The 24,424-nt window shown below is 35.3% G+C and overlaps 2 protein-coding genes across 2 annotated transcripts in view; one reads left to right on the forward strand and one right to left on the reverse strand.

The window, feature by feature from the left end:
• Positions 1–23,447, reverse strand: part of LOC126912729 (uncharacterized) — a 202,865-nt gene extending 179,418 nt beyond the window's left edge. The window contains exon 1 of the mRNA XM_050706375.1: positions 22,806–23,447. Coding sequence (XP_050562332.1) covers positions 22,902–23,411 — 510 coding nt within the window. The 5' untranslated portion in view covers positions 23,412–23,447 and the 3' untranslated portion in view covers positions 22,806–22,901. The remainder of the gene's footprint in view (positions 1–22,805) is intronic.
• Positions 3,307–8,469, forward strand: LOC118268392 (pyruvate kinase-like). Its single transcript, XM_050706367.1, has 8 exons — positions 3,307–3,432; positions 3,813–3,879; positions 4,960–5,180; positions 5,482–5,622; positions 5,703–5,783; positions 6,654–6,896; positions 7,273–7,495; positions 8,001–8,469. The coding sequence occupies exons 1-8, from the start codon at positions 3,388–3,390 to the stop codon at positions 8,204–8,206; spliced, it is 1,227 nt and encodes a 408-aa protein (XP_050562324.1). The 5' UTR covers positions 3,307–3,387; the 3' UTR covers positions 8,207–8,469.
• Positions 23,448–24,424: the final 977 nt, after the last annotated feature.

A 24,424-nucleotide genomic window follows, 5' to 3' on the forward strand; every position in this document is an offset into this window, starting at 1 on the left:
GTGTTTGGCGGTTTGGGATTGGATGGGACGTCCTAAGGTATTTTTTGTCTTGTAGAAAATTGACTATCGAAAGTGTTTTGATGGTTTCTTAATAAAGTAATGGTTGCTGGTTATTTTTAACACCGAATGGCGATGTTGACTTAATTATATCACATTAAATCTACATGGGTTATGGAACAGTATTTGGTACTGTCAAAAGATACAGTTTGCAACCAGCTATGATGAGTAATAAAGTTACAGGATATAAAAAATATCTCCGAGAAAAGAGACACATTGATTCATAAAGTAATAACGAAAAAGTAATATGAGACACATTTAACAAAAAATCTCCACTTATCGAACAGACCAATTTATGTACACAATTAAAAAACTTCAAAGAAAAATTCTATCTAAAACATAATAAGGCAGTTAGGAGGTACGGTTTCGTGTGGTAGCTACGGCTACGTAGCCAGTCTCCAGACAGGAGCTGATGAATATTTCACTTCATTATAACAGTTGCTGTACTGGTTCTTGTGTAATATTAATGCGATGACGGCGACACAATGGTCTTGGATAAGTCATTTCTTTTGATCTTTTTTTTTTTTTGTTAAGAGTTAGATGTTTGTTTAGAAGAAATAACGAGGTGGATGTTGATGTTGTTTAGATATTTTAAAAAGTTCTCGTAGACCAAGATGAACATATATTAAGTCATGTTTACTTACTAGTTTGAGTTTATACATAAGTAATATCCCAGTAAAATAAAATTGAATTTTGATTTGTTGGAATGCGCAATAATTATTTTTGTGTACTATCCGATTTGGAAAATTACTTTCATTTACAAAATCAACTTGTAAATTCTCTGTATAACTTTTATATTGAAATACATTATATTGTAGTCTTAACAAAAACCGACCATTTATAATGTAAAGATCACTTACGTTAATAATAAAGGAGGGCCGATTTTCAGTAGACGTCTAATTCAATTGTAGTACACTTTCAAGATAAGGTCCACGCAAAGATGGAACAATTTTCTTTTTTTCATCACTAAAAGGGAATTTTTGCTAAAAGCGAAAATAGGCCTAAATAGGAGAAAATAAGGTCCTATTAGAGGCTCTGTTGTGATAGTCTGACATTTCTTGCTACTTAGAATAGAGGTACTTAAGTAAATGAAGATTATAATATAATTGAAACTAACAAGCTACAGAACTATTCAATTAAAATTAATTGGTTTCAATTGTTAGGTAACTTGGTGTAATAGGGACTATGATTTCAGATGCTCAGTTAAGTGAAGAATGATGTTCAGTAATAGTTGTAGTTGTAAATTAATCTGTACTGAATGATCACTTGGACAAAATTGTGGTAATAAAGACAATTTTACGTGTTTGCTAAGAAGATCTTTTTTTTGAGTGGGAGGGAGAGTCAGACTCTTACTGACTAAAAACCACCCCGTTCCTTCTCCTGCGTCATGTTGGATGCTAAGCAATCAATTTATTTATTAGTTAAATATTAATGCAATACAGCGTATTCAATGTCTTTGGTCCACCCTTTTCTCTCACGGCAACAGAATAAAAGCTCTTATAAGAATTAAGTCACAAGATTCAGCGATTATTTTAGGTAGTAAACATTGAATTTAAAAGATAAGAATTTAAGAATAAATTAAAGGTAAGAAGAATATTAAAAGAAAGAAGAAAAATTTACAGTGTCCTTTAATTATTGTTGTTTTTAAACTAAAGGGAAAAAATAAAACATATTTCCATATATATATAATCAAAGCTGACTGACTGACATAGTGATCTATCAACGCACAGTTCAAACCATTGGACGGATCGGACTGTTTGGCATGCAGATGTAGATGTTATGACATAGGCATCCCCAAAGAAAGGATTTTCATAAATTCCATTAATATATTACTTCTTAACGCGAACTATGCCACTGGCAATATACATTTTGATTTTATATATTGTAATAAAATAAAAAAACTAAACTGTTCGATTTTTTTTGCATGAAATAATTTGATATAAAAAGTTGAACACTTCTGTATTTTATTCATTGTTTATTTTTATCTCTACATGTACCTATTTCATGTAAATTGAAGTACACACTTCTCTTTTAAACGTGTGCAAAATCTGTTGAAGTAATAAAATTGCTGGACTTTGTAATCGTAATCGTAATATATATATATTTTTAAATGTTTCACGTTAAAAAATCTGGTTTAATTGAAATAAATGATTTTGACTTTGATTTTGAATAACTTAAAATTCGGCATGATTATGTATTTTTAGGTTTAAGTTTCCAACTCGACATTTTGTTAAGCTTTTCTTCATGTAATGGTATTAGTATTAATTAGCTGTAAACCGTGCTCATTTATTAATGAGCTATAGAGAATAACTGCTGAGGCTTGTACCTAAACGTATTCGTTTAGAATCTCTCAGAATTCTCTTCTCAGAATTCTCTCAACTTGAAATCTAACTCATTGTCATCAAACAACGCTTCCCTTTCATTTTTAAACCAAAAACTCAAGATACGTTCGAAAGGAGGCGTACGTAAATTCCATTTACTGGTGGGAAGTGCCGAGCTCCGGCCCCATCGCAAACTCTACTTAATTACGCGCATAAATTGAAGTGCTCTTCGTACACGATGGATGTAGCCACATTTTAACTCATAAAATATCGTTTCTTTGAAATTACCGAGGATTGGTCCACCATAATTGGTTATGAGGGCACATTGGCATGTGCGGTAATTTTATTCCAGGTGTCGCTTATGGTTGTACGCTGAAAATTTAATGCGGTGGTCAGATTTTGATAGGGATTGTACCCACATTCATGAATATCGGTACGATACGAAAAATTTGCGTTTAAATAAAATATATTTTATTTATACTCAGCGTCTCTTTTTGCCATCCTTATACATCAGAATAAACTTAATAAAATGTTATATTTAATATTGTAAAGAGAATTAATTATTAAGGTTGAAGAGTGATATCATGAAGTAAGAGTGAGATCTTTACCTAATCCAATGAATCATGTTATCTATAAAAGGAACATTACTAGTTTTTTAACTTTGTCCCACACAAGGATATTCTCCTGTGTCGTGCGTGCGTTTACAAACATACAAGGTAACATACACATAACACCCAGACCCGAAACAACGATTTGTAAATCACACAAAGAGTCTTTCCCTACGGGAATCGAACCCGCTAAATGTTGCGTGGCAGTGCAAAGATTACAAGTCACACAACGTCATCAAATTACCTTATTAGGTAACCTCATTCATTAGCTACCTATATTTTTATTGAGATTATTCAAGTAGCTATTACGTAATCAAATCTAAATGGTCATGAAATACTAGTCAAAATAAAGGGATAAATAATTATAACTAAAATAAGGAGTTGAAAAGAAATATTTCAAAATGGTTTGGTGGATGAAACATAATCCCAGTAAGCGTATGGAAGGTGTAAGTCTTTCAAATATGATTTGATTAATTATACGCCGGTATCATTGTAATTTTATATTATTCAGCAAAATTTGATGGAGGTTCCATTTCATATAAGATATTGTTTATTTTTATATATGAATATCTGTAAGCATCAGTTTGTTTTAAATAGGTTAAATGGTTTAATTGAATAGGAAAATTAAAGACAAACTACAATTCGTCATTCAATATTGTTACGCCTTTTATCCCTGGAGGGATAGGTAGAGGTGTACATTGTGAAATGACAAGTAATGTTACTGTAGTATAATGTACACCTACTTTTCACAACTTTTATTATCTATAAGTCAGCCATATTGCCATATTATGCCAGCACACAATAAATTGTCAGGTTTAATTTACAGGTGTTTTTTGGTCTGGAAACTGAGAACGATACGGTTTACGAAACTATTAATGTTATGTACGACTGCCGTAAGTATATCAAACATTACGTATTCGTGACCGTCGTGGTATAAAAAAATATACGTATTTCCTCCTATCTCCTTGCAAGTTCCACAACCCTGTATACTCATCACCTCTAGCCGTTATTTCCATCAATCTTTTCAAATCAAATCAAATCAAATCAAATCACTTTAATGCATCCATAGTGTACAATTTGGTCTTCAGTTTTACAGTAATATGTTTCAACTATGGGCCCTATTGGGCACCGCGTACTTAATCTACTCACATATTATTATTAATTGGTAACATTGTTTAAATAGTATTAAAATTGTAATTACAACATTTATAGGTAAATTTCCATAATAAAGATATATAAAAATTTATAACATTGGTAACATCAATTAAGACTATCAAATTCAAATCTTAGGCATTAATCATTAATAAAGTAATAATTTAATAATACTATTTTAGCAGTTTTTACTTACTTAATATTGCACAAATTGAAAGACAAAAACAAAATTAAATCGATACAATAGCTACACGTACAGAACAAAACATAAAATGCAATATACTTATAATTAAATAACTTATAATTAAATTAAATAACAAATAATAATGCAATATACTTATAATTAAATTAAATGACACTGTTATACTAAGAATAATTTATCATTGATATATTCGTTTAGGGAGTAGTAGGCTTTGTCTGTGAGTATATCTTTTATTTTACTGATGAATTTTTTGTCACTAATCTCGTCCTTTAATGAGTCGGGTATCTTATTGTAAATTTTTATTGCCATTACATATGTGCTGTTTGAGTGTAGTGTAATGCGAGAAACTTTGTGTTATATGCTTTTCATCTGTTGTCATACGACGTCCATACTACGACAGTTGACTTTCATTCACCTACTGTTATTTATTTAGTATTTTATTCGTGTATATTTAATTTTCTATCAAAATAAGCAGTGATTTTGTTATCAAATTGTTCCATTCAACATCTAGATGACTAATTTTTATTTTAATGCCCGTTTTGTAGATTGTAAATGTTGTAAGAAGTTCTTAGTATTCATTACCTATATAACATACAATTATATTAAATGGTACTTTCAGAGAATGAGTCATATGATGGATATGACATTCGCGCCCTTGTTAGTGCTGGAGTGAATATCATCAATGTCGACATGACAATACATGATAATGGATTTTTTCAGAAAATCAAAAATGACATAGATTTTTTTGAAAAAATACCTGATAACGTTTCATCAGTATATATTCCTATCGCATTATCTGTTACTATGTCTGCTAACAATCCTTTTGACTTTGACGAAAGAGTAAGTAGATAATTATGGCGTAAGTAGATTCGATTCTAATGTTACACTAGTAAAGTTATGAAAAGTAAATATGCGTTTGTGTACAGAATAAGAATCACCTTCTTTGTGAAATTAAAAGCGTAATATTAGGTACTCTAAGGTCGATGTAACTGTCTGCACCCTCGAGGGTCAAAACTTCTTCTCATCAACAATTAGTCGGACTTTAAATAATCTTCTTTTGTTTTTCTGTTAGTCTCGAAGAAAATTTCCTCAGGAAGAAAGACGAAGTCTCTTCGATAACTAATTAAAAAGTTTCTTCCAGGTTGACATAATAATTTTAAAGGATGTAACGTCGACGGACCAACTGCGCGAATTCAAGAAACAAAATAAGAAATTATCATCTATGACCATTTTACTTTGGCCTCCGTATCTTGGAATTGTGGACCTAAATGAATTAATTAAGGTTAATAAGATATTAAATTTTATAAAGGACGCGAATATTCCACGTAATTTATTGTTCAATGAGAATTTTCATTTTATTAGATTTCGAGCGGTCTCATTTTGGATCCGAGTATGGGTGACGTGTTTGATGTGTATTACAATGTTTTGAAACTATGTAAAGATGTGAGTATGTATCTCTTATACATTATGTACTTGCTAAGTGTAGATATTATCGGAAAAATATTCTATTTGTATATTTAAGTACTGTCTGTGGCTAGTGGAAAGTGCTACTGCAAATCATGATATTTAGCGTTTGTTCAGGAAAATAAAACTCTATTTGTTTAGCACACCACTGCTTAGTGTTTTAGGACACAAAAAGCGTGATAAAACGTTCATGTTATTCATAAATTTATTGTAGGAAGTTGTAATAAGTAAAAAGGGTTAGACCAATATAGCCTGAATGTTAATTTGGGCCTAACAAAAACAAAGGCTCGCAAGTTGGGAGCCTACCTCCTAAATATTGTTAACGAAGTAAGTTTAATTACTCCTTGTAAATTGTTTAAAGTTTCGCACTTGGAATAGAGCAATTTGGTTGTTGTATCGCTGTGATTTGTGGTTAGATATTTAGGTATAATATGAGGTTACTGGTTACAGAGGAAATAATATTTGTCATCAACTCCAAGTTTACCTCGGACATCGTAGGTGGACTGAGTGACTGGGCTCGATGACAAACCTTTACCTTTTTTATAAAGTTTATCGGTCATTTGTCTAGAAGTCCAGAATTTAGCAATATGTATATGGACATTAATTATACTTTTTTAATAGTGTCTCAATTGCATGACTGCACGGTATGCGCGACGGCTGGGAAATTGGCTGCCGCGCAACGTGTAGCGGGTTTGATTCCCGCACGGAAAAACTCTTTGTGTGATCAACAAATTGTTGTTTCGGGTCATCACGTGTATGTGAAATTTTATGTTTGTAAAAGCGACACAGGAAAATTTCTAGTGTAGGGCAACGTTTAAATAATAATAAATGAATGCTTCTTAATTACAGGCTCGCAAACCCGTATTCTATATGGACCCGTTCATAGTAGAAGATTATTACGAAGGTCCATCTAATGATAGAGAATTACTGATACAAGTGCGTAAATTGATCGTAAATAGATTTGATGGTGTTATTCTGAAGAACCGTGGAAATCGACCGCCAATAGAATTCATACAATCATTTATAAGAGCCACTGAGGTGTTAGAAAAGAACTCCAATTTAATGGCAGATTATTTCAATAAAAGTTTTCCGGTAAGTAAATTTGGGTATATTTTCTAAATCAGTGGTTCCCAACTGGTAGTCCGCAGAAGACAAAAATGGTCCGATGAGTAAATTCTATCCAACTAGACCATTATTTTAGCTTGGATTATAAAATAAAGAGTGAAACAACGAAATCGTATGTTGGTTTTCTGCAAAGTGGCAACAAGTCAATACACTTAGGCCCACGTTTTTAATCCTAAACCTAACTTTGTGATTGTGCGGGAATAATAATATTATAGAGTTTCAGATTCTAATCCCGTAGTGATACCAGGTGCTGCGTCAACTAGTATGACAACTGGAAGTATTTTCGTATCTCTTCGAGAAAGAAAAAGGTGTGTCTTAATTCTATTTTATTGTTCTATTGCAGTTATTACTTCCAGTTCTACAACCGTACTCAGTAGCACTGTCTGCTTCTATCGCGGCCTTAACATGTGGAGCGAGGGCCATTTTTGTATTCACTTCTACGGGCTCTTCAGCAAAGGACCTATCCTGTTCGTCTCCACCGTGCCGGGTAATCGCAATCACGAGAAATGAGAAAACCGCGCGAAAAATGCATCTGTATAGAAAAATTATGCCGTTGTTATATCAAGGTGAGTTTTGTTAATAGCTCATGACTGTAATACTTGAATAATAATGAATAATTGTAGGAGAGTCATGCTTCGGCAGGAATGGGCCGGCTCGACTGGAGTGATACTACGGTGAAACAACTCATGCGTTGTGTTTCGTTATGGGAGTGAGTTTATCGAAGTCCCAGTCATCCCCCTTCCCAATCATCCCAATTCCCGATTCCGCAACAACCCTTGAATTCCAAACCCCTAAAAGGCCGGCAACGCACTTGTAACACCTCTGTTGTTTAGAGTGTCCATGGGCAGCTCGTACGCACTTTTACCAACTTATACCATAAAAAAAATCTTAAGTGCAAAAGCTGAGAAACTATTGAACATGTTCAAAAGTGTTATTATTATTTTTTTATTGTGCACGTTAACTGAACTTAACGATAACCCAGATTTAATTGTACAGCAACGCTGCTAAGTAGCCATTACGAAAATAAACGAAAAATAAAAAAGACATTAGCATAATGTATTGTAATTACAGAGAAACGGTTAGGTTCCTGGCAAGAAGAGAGGTTGGCCCGAACTGTTTTTGGCGTAAAATTTTGCATCAAATGTGGCCTACTCGACTACAAAGCCAAATTAGTGGTGTTAGCTCCCACCGACCAAGGAGCTGCGTACTGCAACAGTTTCCAAATACTGAATGTTTCATACATTATGAATTCTTACTTGTGTGGAGGAGAAATGTAGCTTTGCTTGGATTTTTGTTTTGAGAAATAGATTTTTTGTTTTGAAGATTGTTGCAAGAACACTGATGAATATACCTTTGTTAAGAAATCAAAAAGAGTTGATGTAGATATTATTACTTTGAAGTAAGCGCTTCTTAGAAATAATTGGTCGTAGTAGGTACCTTTTTCTCATAGGATAGGACAAAGATGGAAAAAACTGTAAATATTATGCTTGTTAATTTGCGGTCTGGTTAATTTTGTAACATGGAGGTAACAAATAAACTTACGTAGATTTTGTCTTGATTATATGAATAAACAATTATCAATTAAATTTATCTTTTAATTTAAAAAAGAGCACTAAATCAAAACGTCAATTAAAACTTCGATTTTCAGTATAGTACGTTAACGCCTCCCACCTCTAATTAAAACTATTTGAATAATTAATTAAAACTCTCCCCTAATACGATTAGCGAATTTGCTGAATTAATAATGCATCTATTGCTATAGTAAATAAGTGTTAAATTGTGTTGTGTAAGAACCAACAACCATTTTCATTTGACAGCTACGGGAGGTTTATTTTGTTAGTGCAACTAAAACAAAGGTTTGCCGCTAATTGCCAGATCGCGGCCGCACTGTGTAATGTACACAAACTCTGTTAATACACACACTCTGTATAGTTTGTGTCACTTGTAGAATCGTGGAAGCATTCTTGTAGTTAAATGAACAATTTTAAATTCGTAAATAGTAATTAACTAAACAAAATCTATGTTATCAATGTGCTGAAAATAATTTCAAAGTATTGGGTAGCATCTTTGTAATGTCATGTAAGAAGTTAATTGCCTACACTATTTAAAGGCCTAAGAATTAAATGAAATCAATTAATAATTATTATGTATATTCTATATCACATTATAACAGCTCCTCATAATTCTACACTTCTACACAATATAGTAGTGCAGAAACGTGAGCGATACTAATTGCTAAGTATAAACAGATTATAGACTGCATGTGTGTGCATTTAAATGAAGTACCATTTACATGAGACCTCATTAGAGTGAGGAGGTAGGTAACGCGAGACTAAAATGCATTTCATATTCTCATACAAAGGATATCGCATCCTGTTACAAGAAGCCTTTGCATTCAGATGCATCGTCCTAAATTCATGGGCTATTCTGCAAAAAATTCAGAGTTCATATAAATTCAATCGAACTTTTTTATGACTTCGAAAAAATATCGTTATATTTGGAAGTATTATATTTTAAGTTGGAGGTCAAATATTATGTAGTAGCATATGGTGACAAAATGTCTGGGTACTTAACGTGAAGAATGACTAAGAGATTGGATATTTAACAGAAAACAGGTGTTTTCTGACAAATCTGAATCTTTTGAATTAAAATTTACAACACGCGGCATCTGAGGCAAACAAAACCTCTTACGTAGAAGAACTCTATAATTTAACATTGGTAACACATAAATACGGGCTATTTATGTGTGTGATGTGACGTGATGTATCATCATAAAAGAGCTAAATCATGATTCCTATAATTACTATATGTAAATTTTCTACCTAAAATTGTAACAACGTATTTTGTTATTCATTCATAGTAATTAAACTGCATTGGATTTCAGCAAATAGTTATTGGAAATTATGAATATATGAATATTTTTCCGAAATTATATTTTGTTACATGAATTTATTAAGGCACTGAAACACAATTAAAACTTCTTGGTAATTGAACAACTCACCTCTTAAAAGTAAGAGAAATATACCTAATATTTACAATCTTATAAAATAGTTATTTTAAGGATTTCGAAGATGTTTTTAAATAACTTAAAACATTGAAAAAAAATATGGTCGTAAATAAAAAAATTTAAACAATTCTATTGCAGAATAACCCGAGGCTTTGTTCATTCGTCGAGGGCTCGCTAATGTCACACGAAATAAGACTAAAACGTGGATATTAAGATGCTCTCATTTCATCCGCCTTTGAAGGATTGTGCTGCCAAAAAGAGTGGGAAGCTCTACGTCATGTCGAGAGCTTGCCATTGTCAGCAACATTCAAAGTCATTCAGAGACCATGTTTGAAGCGACAGCAAGCAAACAAAGGTTTTCGTAGACTGTTCCATGCGGAAGATTGAGAATTTTTACTTACACATGTTTTTGTCTGCAAATGGCGTTTCGGTGATTAGTGTACATTGTTCGGTGTAAGATACGTTATATCTTTTTTCGACTCGAGATCAATGTTAAACAAAGAACATTAATGAGAATTTACTATTTAAAACAATGTTATCAATATCATATAACTAGATTAAGTACTTTTGCGGTGCCCAATAGGGTCCATAGTTGGAACGTATTACTGTATTGAAATTGCTGACCACACTGTTCATTAAGGATACATTAAAGTAATTTGATTTGAGATTGAATTGAACAATATCAACTTGGTCAACTTAAATTGTGATTGGAGTTCGACAGTATTGAATTCAAAACTTTTACCAAATATTAGATCTACTTGTTTCATTAGATACTTAAAGTTTTCTCTGAAGAAGTAATATATTATGTAGGTATAACGTAAGTTTTCTATTTGCTCATACATATACAAGTTAGCTAAGTAACTGAACATTGAGAATGTTCAAGGTTGATTAAGCTCAGTACTTTATTGAATTCAGTTCCCAGTATGTGGCGATGGCTAATTGATTTTATATGCTGTTTCCACGAAATAAATGTCGAAGGTACTAAATAAATTGTTTCTAAAACAACACCAGTAGCCCAGATTATAACAGAACAGAATCGATAAAGGCTTATAGAGAGAACTGTGTAAAAGAAAAAAAAAACATTTGAATTTCCCAAACGGCAAGCGTTTCAACCGATCCGTCCATTGTTTCTTTAAACGGTTCCAATAAAAATGCAAATACACAGTCTATGCGTTGTGTGCGTTGTCCGCTATCGACTCTCAAACTAGTTTATTTAGTTTTAACTTTGTTCTCCACTCTATTTACTTCCTGTGTTTGTCCTGTGTCTAGTCTATCAACTATGCTCATTTTATATCACTCAGGATTCCTTTATGTTTGTATTCGGTTTTCTAATGGGTTTCTTTGGACAAAATCAATTCTATAGAGCTAGTATTGTACTAAAACACATTTATCAATAAAAAACAAAACAAGATGATAACAGTTCCAAAAAAGGTACATGTTTCAAATCCCGTTATGTGTGTACATTGTGTTGGAATAAGAATTTGACGAAGTAGCTTGCGACCTATAATAGGTATGTACAATGTTGGTCACAAGCGCCTGTCCACCACTTGAGCTCTTCCACATGAACTTGAATTGATGAATAAAGTATGGGTGATGGGCGGTGTCGGCGCTGGAACAGGTAGCCGAACAACATCAAACGCATCACTGCCTAAGAGATTACACGTATTGCGTCGCTAAGCTGAGAAGTTATCGCTTTTCTACTAGATGGGTCATTTTTGGGGCATGGCCTAATGTTTTTGCTAGGATCTAGTGATAACATTTTCCAATGATCAGGCGGATCTGTCCTCCACTGTACATGAACGGTGGATTATTATTATGTATTTATTCGCCGATAAAAAAAACGAATGGAGAAGGATAATTGGTTGTGTATTGGTCTGAGTAGTTAAACTTTTTTTAGCTTTTTATTTATATACGAGGTAAATGATATAGTGTCGAAAATTACTTTTCGTATGTATTTTTCACAGTTTTTATCGAGGTGCTGGTACTGAAAAAAATACAACACGAGAAATTCGGCGAAGTGACGATCATACAAATATTTTATATCCCATAATTTCCCTAGTGACGACCGAGCTCGGTGTTCGAAAGATACGTCTTTTTTACTTTTTTGTCATATTCATTCTCAAATATTGTTTCTCTGCATTTCGGTAATTTGTAATTTTGCAAATTTTTAAATGAATCGAGTTTAAAATATTGTCTGTGTTACATTTATATACCTACTTAGGTTAAATACCGCTCCAGTGGCAGATCTACACTTAGTATTTACTTAACTACTAAACTGACTGCCTCGTTTGTCGAGTGGTTGCAAGTGCACCTAGGCTCGAGTCAGGCAAAGCAATAATGAGGTGTTTTCGGCTTTATGAAGAAAAATTCTCAGTATTAGTACGGAGTCTGGAATTGTGCCTATTTTATGGCAATAATAGGTTCACCCTCTAATATTTGGGCTTATAACGCAAACGGTGAAAAGTAGTTATACATTGTACAGTGGCATTACGTGCCATAATGTGCAGGTGCACCTCGGCTTACCCTTCTGGGAATAAAAGGCGTGACGTTGCATATTAACTACTGAACTGAAGATTTAGTTAAGTAATCATTGTTCTATTTGTATTTACTAAATCATTCACGTGTGAAAGGTAAAAGATCACATTTGTTTTATGGATTTATTGACTTTCACTAAATACTGTAATACATTATCTTAATTGAATCAATAATAAGAAATCTTATTAAGTAAATACCTATAGAACATTAAGAAGAGAAACACTAAAAGACAAACTATCATAACTCGACGTATTTAAACTTCGTGAGAAGTTTGTCTTAAGAAAGTATAAGATTGATTAACTTGTAAAGTTCTCGTCAATGAGCGTATTTAACAAACTGATGGAAAATAGTCTTCTAGCCGTGAGCTGATTCAACATAAAACAGAAATCTTATTTAATACGGCTCAGCGCACCATCTTAGGGTTGAAGTGCGGTAGTATGAAAGAAAACTTCTCGTTTATTTATATTCCAACCGGTTCAGGCTGCTGAGTTGGTTATTGAACATGCAGTTTTTGCATAATTAGAATGACGTAAGTCAAGTAAAAATGTACTTTAGAACCTATTACATATTTTATAATCGTGCAGGTGATTTTGCATACTTTCTTGGTATTAAACCAGTTTTGTGAGGAACTATAATATTTGATGATATTTACAAATATTCAGTTGTCTATATACAACGACAAATAAAATTATTTGAAAAATAAAATAGTATTGTGGTGGAAAAGCTCCACTACTCAGCAATTTTAGCAAATTGATGCTTTATTAGAAAAACTAGCTTTTGCCCGCGACTTCGTTCGCGTGGAATAGTGACTTCCGGCAAATTTTTGGTTTTAACCACATAGTTCCCGATCTCGCGGGATCTCTTCAAAAATGAGATGTGGAAGATATTCCAGGGAACTCTTCAAAAATCAACATAATGAGCTCTGCGTTTGAATTTAATAGATGTATACTCACTTAGGGCATTGAAAAAATAGTTTAAAAACGGACTTAAACTAACTTAAAACTAAAGAAAGCTACGAATTACGAATTTATAACAATTAAAAAAGAAACTATATTACAACCTATCCTCTATGCTATAATAACCAAGCTTAAACTAAATAATTTAAAAGAAACGACTTAAATCTAATCTAATTAAAAAAAAAATTAGACTTACAATTTTATTAAAAAAACTAACTACAGTAACTACTAATAATCGATATCAAACTAAACCTACGTTAAATAGTTTAACCAAAAAACCAGGAAAACCCAACAAATAAACTTATTAATTGACAAATACAACGAAACCAATTTAGAATATACGAAACAGCAGGACCACTACAGACAAATAATCATACGACTGATAATACACTTTTTCTACGATAGTACCGAAGCGCTCGGCCGATACCCAACCAAATGAATGTAACGAAACCATAGCGCGATCTATTTCGATCCCAACGCCATCTATCGAGGATAAAGACAACTTGGATTATTTATTTATACTCCGTTCGGGCATTTTCTTTGTACTAAAAGTTTAATTATATTGATATAATTTTTTTCATACCTTTTTACTATTTATTTACTTTTTTCGATGAATTAAAACAATAACATGAACCGAAGTCGTGTAACGATCGACATAGAATTATCTATACTCCGTTAGAGCATTTTCTTTGTACTAAATGTTTTATTATATTGATATAATTTTTTTCATACCTTTTTACTATTTATTTACTTTTTTTCGATAAATTAAAACAATAACATGAACCGAAGTCGTGTAACGATCGACATAGAATTATTTATAAATAATTTATTTCTTATTTTTATTTTTTGATTTTTGAAATAAAAATATATCTCTATGTCCTTTCTAAGGTTCTAAACTATATCTGTACCAAATTTCAACCAAATCCGTCAAATAGTTGCGGAGATTAATGGTATAAGCATAGAATGTTCGACGTGATTCTTTAATTTGACATAACTTTTTTATTTATGAACCGATTGACATGAAACAAACACTAAATGTAAATTTAAGCATCCCACAATATATTCGTGAAAACCGCATCCAACTCGGATCAGCCGTTTCTGAGATTAGCGCGCACAGACGAACAGACAAACAGACAAACAGACAAACAGACAAACAGACAAAAAAAGTTAATTACATTTTTGGGTTCGACATCGACATAACAATAACCCCTGCTATTTTTTTTATTTTTATTTTCAATGTACAGACAGCACTTTTCTACGATTTTATTATATGTATAGATAACAAAATACAAAATAAGTTTTCAATAATCCACCACAAAAATACCTTCGAACAAAAGTAGTCTCTATACAATTTACCGTTTAGTCAGGAGAATTGGAAGGAGTCTATAAGAAGCGTTCATAGCATGTTGCGGTTTTAAAGGAGGATGGGACGGGGGTCGGATCAAATTAAATTGAAGACTAAGCGGAAAGCGCGCGGAAGTGACCGGACCACATTATAACTGTAAGTTACAGATAAGCTTTAAAAAATTGACTTTTGATGGTTTGACTGGACCTCTATTTTGATAAGGTTCATTATATAAAATAAAAAGTTTTAGATTGATATTGAGAAAAGCTGGATTCCTGTTTTTTGTTTTGAATCAGTAAGCGTCTGACATTTCGACTCGCTTAAGACGTCGAGATGTAATTGGATGACCCCTCAAAAAACCTCGTAATATTTTCTCGATCTTTCTACAATCTAATTTAAAATAGTCAATTTTAACTAAACTAAAAAGAAATGCTACTCACGAAGAAAATTGTTTTATGAATTGAAAACTTTCTCTAGGCAGTTTAAAAGAGGACAAAAATCAGACTACTGCAACTGACATGATATTTTGTACTTTTTGCAATACTTTTTACGGCGGATTGGACGAATCTCCAGTGTTTGAAATATATCTGAAGGAGAATCTGCGGTGGCGAATGAAATTCGAATTTCTAGTGAAGTGCAGCGAATATTGAATGTAACGAGTAAAACGTTGCAGGTTTACTAGTTGATTTTTCCATTTTTCGCACTAAGACTCCAAATGTTGAATTTATTTTGAAAATTGCTAGTTAAGCGAACCGTCCTGTACTTGAGCTTTGACTTCCCCGATTGATATATTGGGCTTATGAAGTAGGTACCTTTGATTCACTTGAGAGATCTGGTGTCAAAAATAGTCTGTGTATTACTCCAGACCAGACGAAAGGGGTAGTCATAATCTTTCTATATACCACGGGAAAGCGGCTGAACCAGCGGACAGGAGCAGAAGGTACTATGACGTTTAATGCTATTAACTAAGTATGTGAGTGCAAGCGCTCTACACGTTAATGAGTGTATAACATTAAAACCACGTGTTATGAAGTACTTTCTTATTTATAATCATTTTACACCAACACCATGTCTTCTTAATTTCCAAACAAACACTAGACTTCTTTCCAGACTATACCATAACTCAGTAATTAATTAACTATAGAGGTTTTATCATAGCCATGTATGTTCATACAGCCAATTATATCAAAACTTGACTGTTTACGTTGAAAATAGTTGTGATAGAATTAAATAAACGCGAACAAGTTGAGGTTTTTAATGAATATTAATGGTTGAAACTCTTGGAGTCGAGCTTGACATGGGCCCGCGAAACTCGGAGCCTAATATAAATCACGGTTACACCAACCTTTAAGTATCGTTCCACTTAGGACTTTCAATTGTTCTCTTTTGAAGATAACGATAGTAAATCACTTGGAGATGTCGGATTCAATGAAGACACGACTTTGAGGCTTAGATTTAAGAGTTAAGCGTCTTAATTTAATTTCGTTTTTAAGTAGCGGTCTGTTGATTTGTTTATTTATGATATAATTCGAATACTGGTTATTGTAAGTTTCTAGTAATATTTGTAAATAATTTTCAATCTAACTTGATTAATTTAAGTAAGTAATATTTGTACACATTTTTTATCATCTACTGATAAACTTAATATGGTGTTTTGAGATAATCTCTTGCCATTTAAAACGAATGAGCTTCACACTAATCACCGTCACCACATATCTCCATACATATGCTACAGAATTTAGAATAAATAGTGATGGGAAACTATCTAACAGTGACAAGTGGAACACAACAAAGGTAACTTCGTGCATACCTAGTAAAGATATAATTTTATATTCCCAACCGTAATGAAGACTAATCGATTTTTGTAACAAGTTACTAGATTTATCACGCATTTTCTTGCTCAATGCTTTCAACAAGATCTTAAATTACGTCAATGAGAATTTTCGATAAAACTTTCTTTTCGATACTTCTTACGAGATAATAGATGATTGGAAGAGACGACGATATATTATTTTCTGTTTCAAATTTTATTGTATTTTCTGTATACACACCTACTACATTGCTTAGTTTTAAAAAGTAGATCAAGATTGATTTTGTTTTTTAGTTTGTTAAAAAATATCACTTTATTAAATTCTTGGACAAAATATGTAGTAAAAACGTACACAAACTCTAAATAAAAAAAAAAACATTCCACTACAAAAATGGAGTATTATTAAATCAGAGTCAAATAGCTAAGTTCAAATTACTTATTTATAATAAGAAATCTTGACTTTGTACGGTCGAAATTCAAATAATTTCTGCGATTAAACCCACTCTGCGTATGACACACGAGTCAGCCTCTTCAGACGGTACTCTTAAAGATCATCCTCCGTGAGTGGCTTAAGTTAACGTGATGCCAGACATTCTTATAGAGGTGAATTGAAGGCTGTGGAATGGTGCTCGCTGGCAGCTATTTTACACAAAGGTATAATATTTATAGAGGTAGCGTAAGCAAGGCTTAATAGTGTAGTGCGAAGTACAGTGTACTAGGTTCAAAAATGTATATTATGATGTCAATAGCTGTCAAAACTGTTAGAAGCAACAAGTGCTCTCAACTTTTAATTGTGATTAGTGTTAAAAACAGTGTTTTTACTAGTAAAACCATAATAAAAACATAGTTTAAGTTGAAGGTCAACTGTGTTATCGTTTTCTAGTGCATTAATTAATGAGAACATATGAAAATCAGTGATCAAAACTTATGAAAATCAGTGAACATACTCAGTGAAAAACATCTACCCACATAATATTTGTAAAAATTGCATAGTGTTCTGCAGTCACTGTCACTGTCATTGCCAAGATGACATGTGCTGTCATTGCTAATGGCTAATGTTACCATATCGCATTTTTAATTTTCTACTAAATACTTAAATAGTTGAAATTAATGAAAATGACTGATAAAATACAACATAGTCAATCAAATCAACCTCAACAAAATCGAAAGGTTTACCATCAGCAAGTATTTCACAAAAGCTTGTTTGAAAGCAGGCCAAGATCAAATTCTAACCATGGATCAGACTCAGGGGTCATGGAAACCAAAGATGATTCTCCAGACCCACCCGAAAGTGCACAAACCATTTCAGAAGCTGCTATAAGTGAACAAGTGCCACCTCCATGGCAAAAGATACCTGGAACAATAAATAAAAAACGGAAAATATCCGATTCCCCGCCCCAACCGATACCTACTGAGACAAAGAATAGATTTGGAGAATTACCAGTTGATCAGATAGAGCACACAACTATGAAAACTCCAGCTAAGCCTCCACCTATAATGTTGTACGGCATTGAGAACGTAAATAAACTCACCAAGTTAATCGAAACGACAATTGATGTCTCTAATTTCAGATTCAGGATTATCAACAAAAACCTTTTGCGGCTAATGATAAGCTCAACTGAAGATTACAAAAAGGCACTTGATTTGATCAGACAAAAAGGTCTTATTGGTCATACTTTCACAAGAAAAGAAAGTAGATGCTACCGTATTGTGATCAGAAATCTGCATCATACAACTCCTATCAGCGCAATAAAAGAAGCACTTGAAAGTACGGGAAATGTTGTTCAAGGCGAGATTATTAATGCCAGATACGGATCTGATAAAACACCGACATCAACGTTTTTTGTAAACTTAGAAGCTGGGCCTAACAATAAACTCATCAAAGACATAGAGTACATCTTTCACCAACATATTAAAATAGAGGATCCTCGTAAATCAAAAACGATAGTTCAGTGCCAACGCTGTCAACAATATGGACATTCCAAAAACAACTGTATGAGGCCATACCGTTGTGTGAAATGCGGAGAAGGCCATAAAACTGCCGACTGTCCCAAAAAGGACAGGAACACACCCGCAAAGTGTGCTTTGTGTGACAGCAACCATCCAGCTAACTACAAAGGCTGTCAAGTTTATAAAAAAAATCTAGCTAGAAAATCTAAGCAGGGTCGACGCACGGATACAATTCGTACTTCTGTGCCCAAAATAAGTAACAAGGATGATTTAGAAACTACAGAACCTACAAAAGAGCTACCTATGATCTCGCCCAACACTGCAAGTAGCAAGACCTATGCAGAAGTTACTAAAAACCCGAGAAGCAATACACAAAAGAAACCAAGTGACAGCAATCACAACCAGATCACTACCACAATAGAAAACATTTTAATTCAACAATCTGAAAAGATAGATCTTCTAATGCAACAAATAAGTACCCTACTAAACCTACTCACTGCAATCATTCCCAAACTCACTAAATAATGGCGTCGTTACGGATAGCAACGTGGAACATTAATGGCCTAACACCAAACATTAATGAACTTGAAGCGCTGATAGCTTCTAACAAACTTGACGCAGTTTTAATCTCCGAGTCTCATGCCACCTGCAGAAGTTCATTCCGCCTGAAAGGATTCCGAATCTACTGCACCCCCCATCCCGGTGGAGGTGCCCACGCTGGAACTGCTCTGGCGATCAAGTCAAACTTGAAACATTGTGTTCTTGAAGCCTACGCAACTGATCACCTTCAGGCTACCAGTGTTCGCCTGGAAGATCGTACTGGACCTATTACTCTTTCAGCCGTCTATTGTCCGCCCAAACACAACATAACAGAGAGTATGTTTTCAGACTACTTTAAAACTCTAGGCAATAGATTTGTTTCTGGTGGTGACTGGAATGCAAAACACACCTTCTGGGGTAGTAGATTAACAGTTACAAGAGGAAGGCAGCTGAAGAGTTGCATCGACCAACTTCAATATTACTCACTCTCAACTGGACAACCAACCTACTGGCCTACTGACCGCAATAAGGTGCCAAATCTGTTAGATTTCTTTGTGGTTGGGGGTATGAGCCATCTCTACACCAGCATTGAGTCAAGCTTAGATGGTTCCTCAGATCATACTCCAGTTATCCTTACCATATCTTCAACTGTAGTGGAACGTGAAGGTGTGAATCTATTACACAATGGGAAAACTGACTGGGAAGGGTTCCGCTCATATCTCAATGATCATATTGACCTGAGGATACCGTTAAAATCAAGTGATGATATTGAAGAAGCATGTAAATACTTTACTAATATTATCCAGGTAGCAGCATGGAAAAACACTCCTCCGAAAAGCAGAAATCTTGACCACATTTCAATTATCCCAGCAGAACTTTAGAACAAAATCACTGAAAAGCGGCGTCTCAGAAGAATCTGGCAGCTATCACGACATCATTCAGATAAAACTAAACTCAATGGAGCAATAAAAGAACTGAAACTATGTCTGGAAGAACAAAGGAATAACAGTCTGAGAAAAACTCTTGAAGCGTTGTCACCATCGTTATGAGGAGAACACTCATTGTGGAAGGCAACTAAGAGCCTAAATGGGCCTCAACAAACACTCCCTCCTATAAGATCCCAGTTTGCATGGGCACGAACAGATGAGGAAAAGGCCGAAGCATTTGCGATTCATCTGGCAAATGTATTCAAACCAAATGAAGGTAACGAGGATGAGACAAAGCTTGACTCCATTCTAAACCAGGATACCCAATTATGTCTACCGATTAAACCAACATCACCTAGGGAAATCGCTAATGAAATCAGATTGCTTAATCCTGGGAAGGCGCCGGGTTTTGATCTGATTACACCAAGAATCCTCAAAGAACTACCAAAAAAGTGCATCACCTTTCTGACCTGCCTTTTCAATGCCACCTTCAGAGTCTCCTATTTCCCAAGTTTGTGGAAGATATCGGAGATCGTCATGATCCATAAAGATGGTAAACCCCAACATGAATGTTCCTCTTACCGACCCATAAGTCTCACACCGGTACTTTCAAAATTATGGGAGAGAATTTTCCTCAAGAGACTGAGCCATGCTATGGATACGAATGGAGTTGTCCCGAGGCACCAATTTGGATTTCGCAAAGCACATTCGACCATCGAACAAGTTCATCGTGTGTACCATTGTGTGAGACAATGCTTCGAGAACAAAAAATACTGCTCTGCGGCATTTTTGGATGTGCAGCAAGCGTTTGATAGGGTCTGGCATAAGGGATTGCTATGCAAAATCAAGGAAAAATTGCCGCATTCACTGTTTTTCATATTGAAATCTTACCTCTCTGAACGATTATTCCAAGTCAAACAGGGAGATGCCCGATCTTCCTTAATGCCCATCGAAGCTGGTGTACCTCAGGGTTCGGTACTCGGCCCAGTGCTCTACAATATCTACACAACCGATTTGCCTACCTCAGATGATGTTATGGTGGCCACCTACGCTGATGATATTGCTTTCTTGGCAGTGGATAACGATCCTGAGACGGCCAGTGAAAAGCTACAACGACTTCTGAACTCTACATCTGAATGGCTCAAATTTTGGCGTATTCAAGCTAGCGCACAGAAATCCAACCACATAACCTTCACTTTAAGAAAAGGCGAATGTCCCTCAGTCAACTTGGGAGGCAAAATCTTACCCAAATCTGATTGTGTTAAATACCTTGGTTTTCACCTGGATAGGCGGCTAACTTGGAAAAACCACATAAAGATCAAACGAGACCAAATAAACCATAAGTTTAGAAGTTTATACTGGCTAATGGGCAGGAATTCAGTGCTTTCCTTAGAAAACAAGCTCCTAATATATAATTCAATACTCAAACCTATATGGACATATGGCATCCAACTCTGGGGAGTTGCCAGCAAGAGCAACATTGCATGCTTACAAAGGGTACAAAATAATATATTGAAAAATATAACAAATGCACCATGGTTTACTAAGAACGACGAAGTCCATGCTTACCTGAATGTTCCTACTGTGGCCTCAGAAATAGAGAGCTACAAGAAAAAGCATACCGAACGTCTAATCCATCATCCCAATCCACTTGCAGCCGGATTACTTAATGACATTGTGGTTAAGAGGCTTAAAAGAAACCATGTGCTCTAAATGGACAGTGAGGCAATGGCTTCCTGATCTATAAACACTCCAAGAATCACTGAAGAAATCTGATTAAAGTCTGATGACTGATTGCAGATGAAAAGAACAGAAAAAAAAAAAAAAAATATTATGATGTGCCCTATGTGTTAGGAACTTTAACAATCAGTTAGGTACTTTTTTGAGAGGGGAAAATCATCTAATGACTTCTCAGTGTCAGACTCTTACTGACTAAAAACACTCCGTTCCTACTCTTGCTTTTCGAACCGGTAAGGCTGCTAGGTAGTCCGCCGCTTGAAGCTCGCTTGGTAGTACTGGGCCCCATCTGTGGTGGTCTGGTCTGGTTAGGTACTGCGGCTATATCTGGAACAACAAACTCATGGCTCCTCTTTCCTCTAGATACGTTAATAAACAAATATGAAGCGAAAAAAAGTTTCAACTCACAAATATTATGTTCACATTGTTAATTTACAAATTCTTTAAAATTATGAAATTAATAAACTTAACTTTTTGCTAATCAAATTAATTTCACCGTTTTAAAATCAAATTAAATTTCTTCTACAACAGTTCAAACGGTTGATATTAAAAAAAATGTGATGTTTTTTTATGAAACTGTAGAGAAATACGCAAGATTCATTAAGCTCAATTTAATTACAGTACACGGTACAGTAGTTAATTACATTCCGATGGTATTCAGGGTGAATTATGGAGGCGAAGTTTTCGTTCGCTCTCAGGGAAACGGAAAACAACAACAGTAATTAAACATGAAATTATTTAGTTCTTATAGGTGTACATAATTGTATACCTTTTGTGCAGACAAATGAATGCAATAAAAGGTGCATACAATTCCTTAATAAGTTAAGCAATCTCATGTATTGTGTCTGCCTGTTCTCGTCCACTGAGAGTGATCTTCAGTTATACGCATCCACCGACTATCGGGGCTCCGGCTCGAAAAACAGGAGTAGTAACTGGGTGCTTTTTAGTTAGTAAGAGTCTGATGCTTCCTTTCACTTCGCCCAAGGTCAACAAGTCATTGGATGATTTTCCCCATAAAAAAAGAAAAAAACACTACGTTTAATTACTATGTTATCGGCTTACTCACGTACTGTTTTGACGAGGAACTCGACTAGTTTCAAGCCATGCTAGAGGCTCATATTCATGAGCAGCATTCCGCGACACACGACGCGGCGATTGTCGCGCTGCTACTGGCGATTCGAGGATCGCGCCCATCGCGCCCTCTGTCTGGAATCGCGCGCACTATCTGGCGCGCGCGACGATGTTGGCTTGTTAGACTCGTTCGCCGGCGGCTGCGCAGGTGTTAGATTCGATTCTCGGGTCGGCGCAAAAACGGTGTTACATACCGCGCTCACTGTGTCACACTCCAGACCCGCAACATTGTAGGTTGACGCAGATTGTAGACTCGGCTTCCAGGCAGGTGGTAATGCCCAGCCACCGTCTCTGTTGAAGTTGGGATGGCGACTTATTTCGATGGCCTCACGTACTCTCCGCGGTACAAAGTATTTCTCCCTCGCTAGTACGGAGACCTTGTCGAAGCGAAGGAAGTGAGCCGTGCCCGCGCTACAAGCATGCTCGGCTACTGCCGATGTATGGGTGTCCCTGTTCTTCACACTGCGTATGTGTTCTTTGAGTCTGGTTGTGATGTTGCGGCGAGTTTCCCCGATGTAACTCGAGCCACAGTCGCACGGTATCATGTATACCCCGGGAACTGCCAGTGGATCCTTATCCTTGGGCGAGCGTAATAAGTTCCGTAATTACAAAGAACACATACGCAGTGTGAAGAACAGGGACACCCATACATCGGCAGTAGCCGAGCATGCTTGTAGCGCGGGCACGGCTCACTTCCTTCGCTTCGACAAGGTCTCCGTACTAGCGAGGGAGAAATACTTTGTACCGCGGAAAGTACGTGAGGCCATCGAAATAAGTCGCCATCCCAACTTCAACAGAGACGGTGGCTGGGCATTACCACCTGCCTGGAAGCCGAGTCTACAATCTGCGTCAACCTACAATGTTGCGGGTCTGGAGTGTGACACAGTGAGCGCGGTATGTAACACCGTTTTTGCGCCGACCCGAGAATCGAATCTAACACCTGCGCAGCCGCCGGCGAACGAGTCTAACGAGCCAACATCGTCGCGCGCGCCAGATAGTGCGCGCGATTCCAGACAGAGGGCGCGATGGGCGCGATCCTCGAATCGCCAGTAGCAGCGCGACAATCGCCGCGTCGTGTGTCGCGGAATGCTGCTCATGAATATGAGCCTCTAGCATGGCTTGAAACTAGTCGAGTTCCTCGTCAAAACAGTACGTGAGTAAGCCGATAACATAATAATTAATTTAGTATGTCTCACGAAAGTTACAATAAAACACTACGTTTGCCTAGAAGCGGTCTCCACTTCAGAACACATCTACCTCAACGTTCATCGGTTCTTTGACAAATGTGGCCGGTCCACTGCCATTTCAGCTTGCTATTTCTTTAAGTTACGTCGGTAACTTTATTCCTCTGACTATTGGAAAGGCCTCATCAGCTGTATTACGAGATGCTATTGATCAATATTAATATAGTTTTTTGCTACGACTCTGATGTCCTTTCGCTTGACCTGTTTGTTTGTTTTTAACCTCCTTTTTGACGTCCGATCGATTTGTTTTTCGTACACTCTCCTATATCGTTAAATCCTCTTTAATAGTTTAAAGTAAAAAATATTTATGTCCT

This window comes from Spodoptera frugiperda, chromosome 29, assembly GCF_023101765.2.
Source record: "Spodoptera frugiperda isolate SF20-4 chromosome 29, AGI-APGP_CSIRO_Sfru_2.0, whole genome shotgun sequence".
Classification (NCBI taxonomy): Eukaryota; Metazoa; Arthropoda; class Insecta; order Lepidoptera; family Noctuidae; genus Spodoptera; species Spodoptera frugiperda.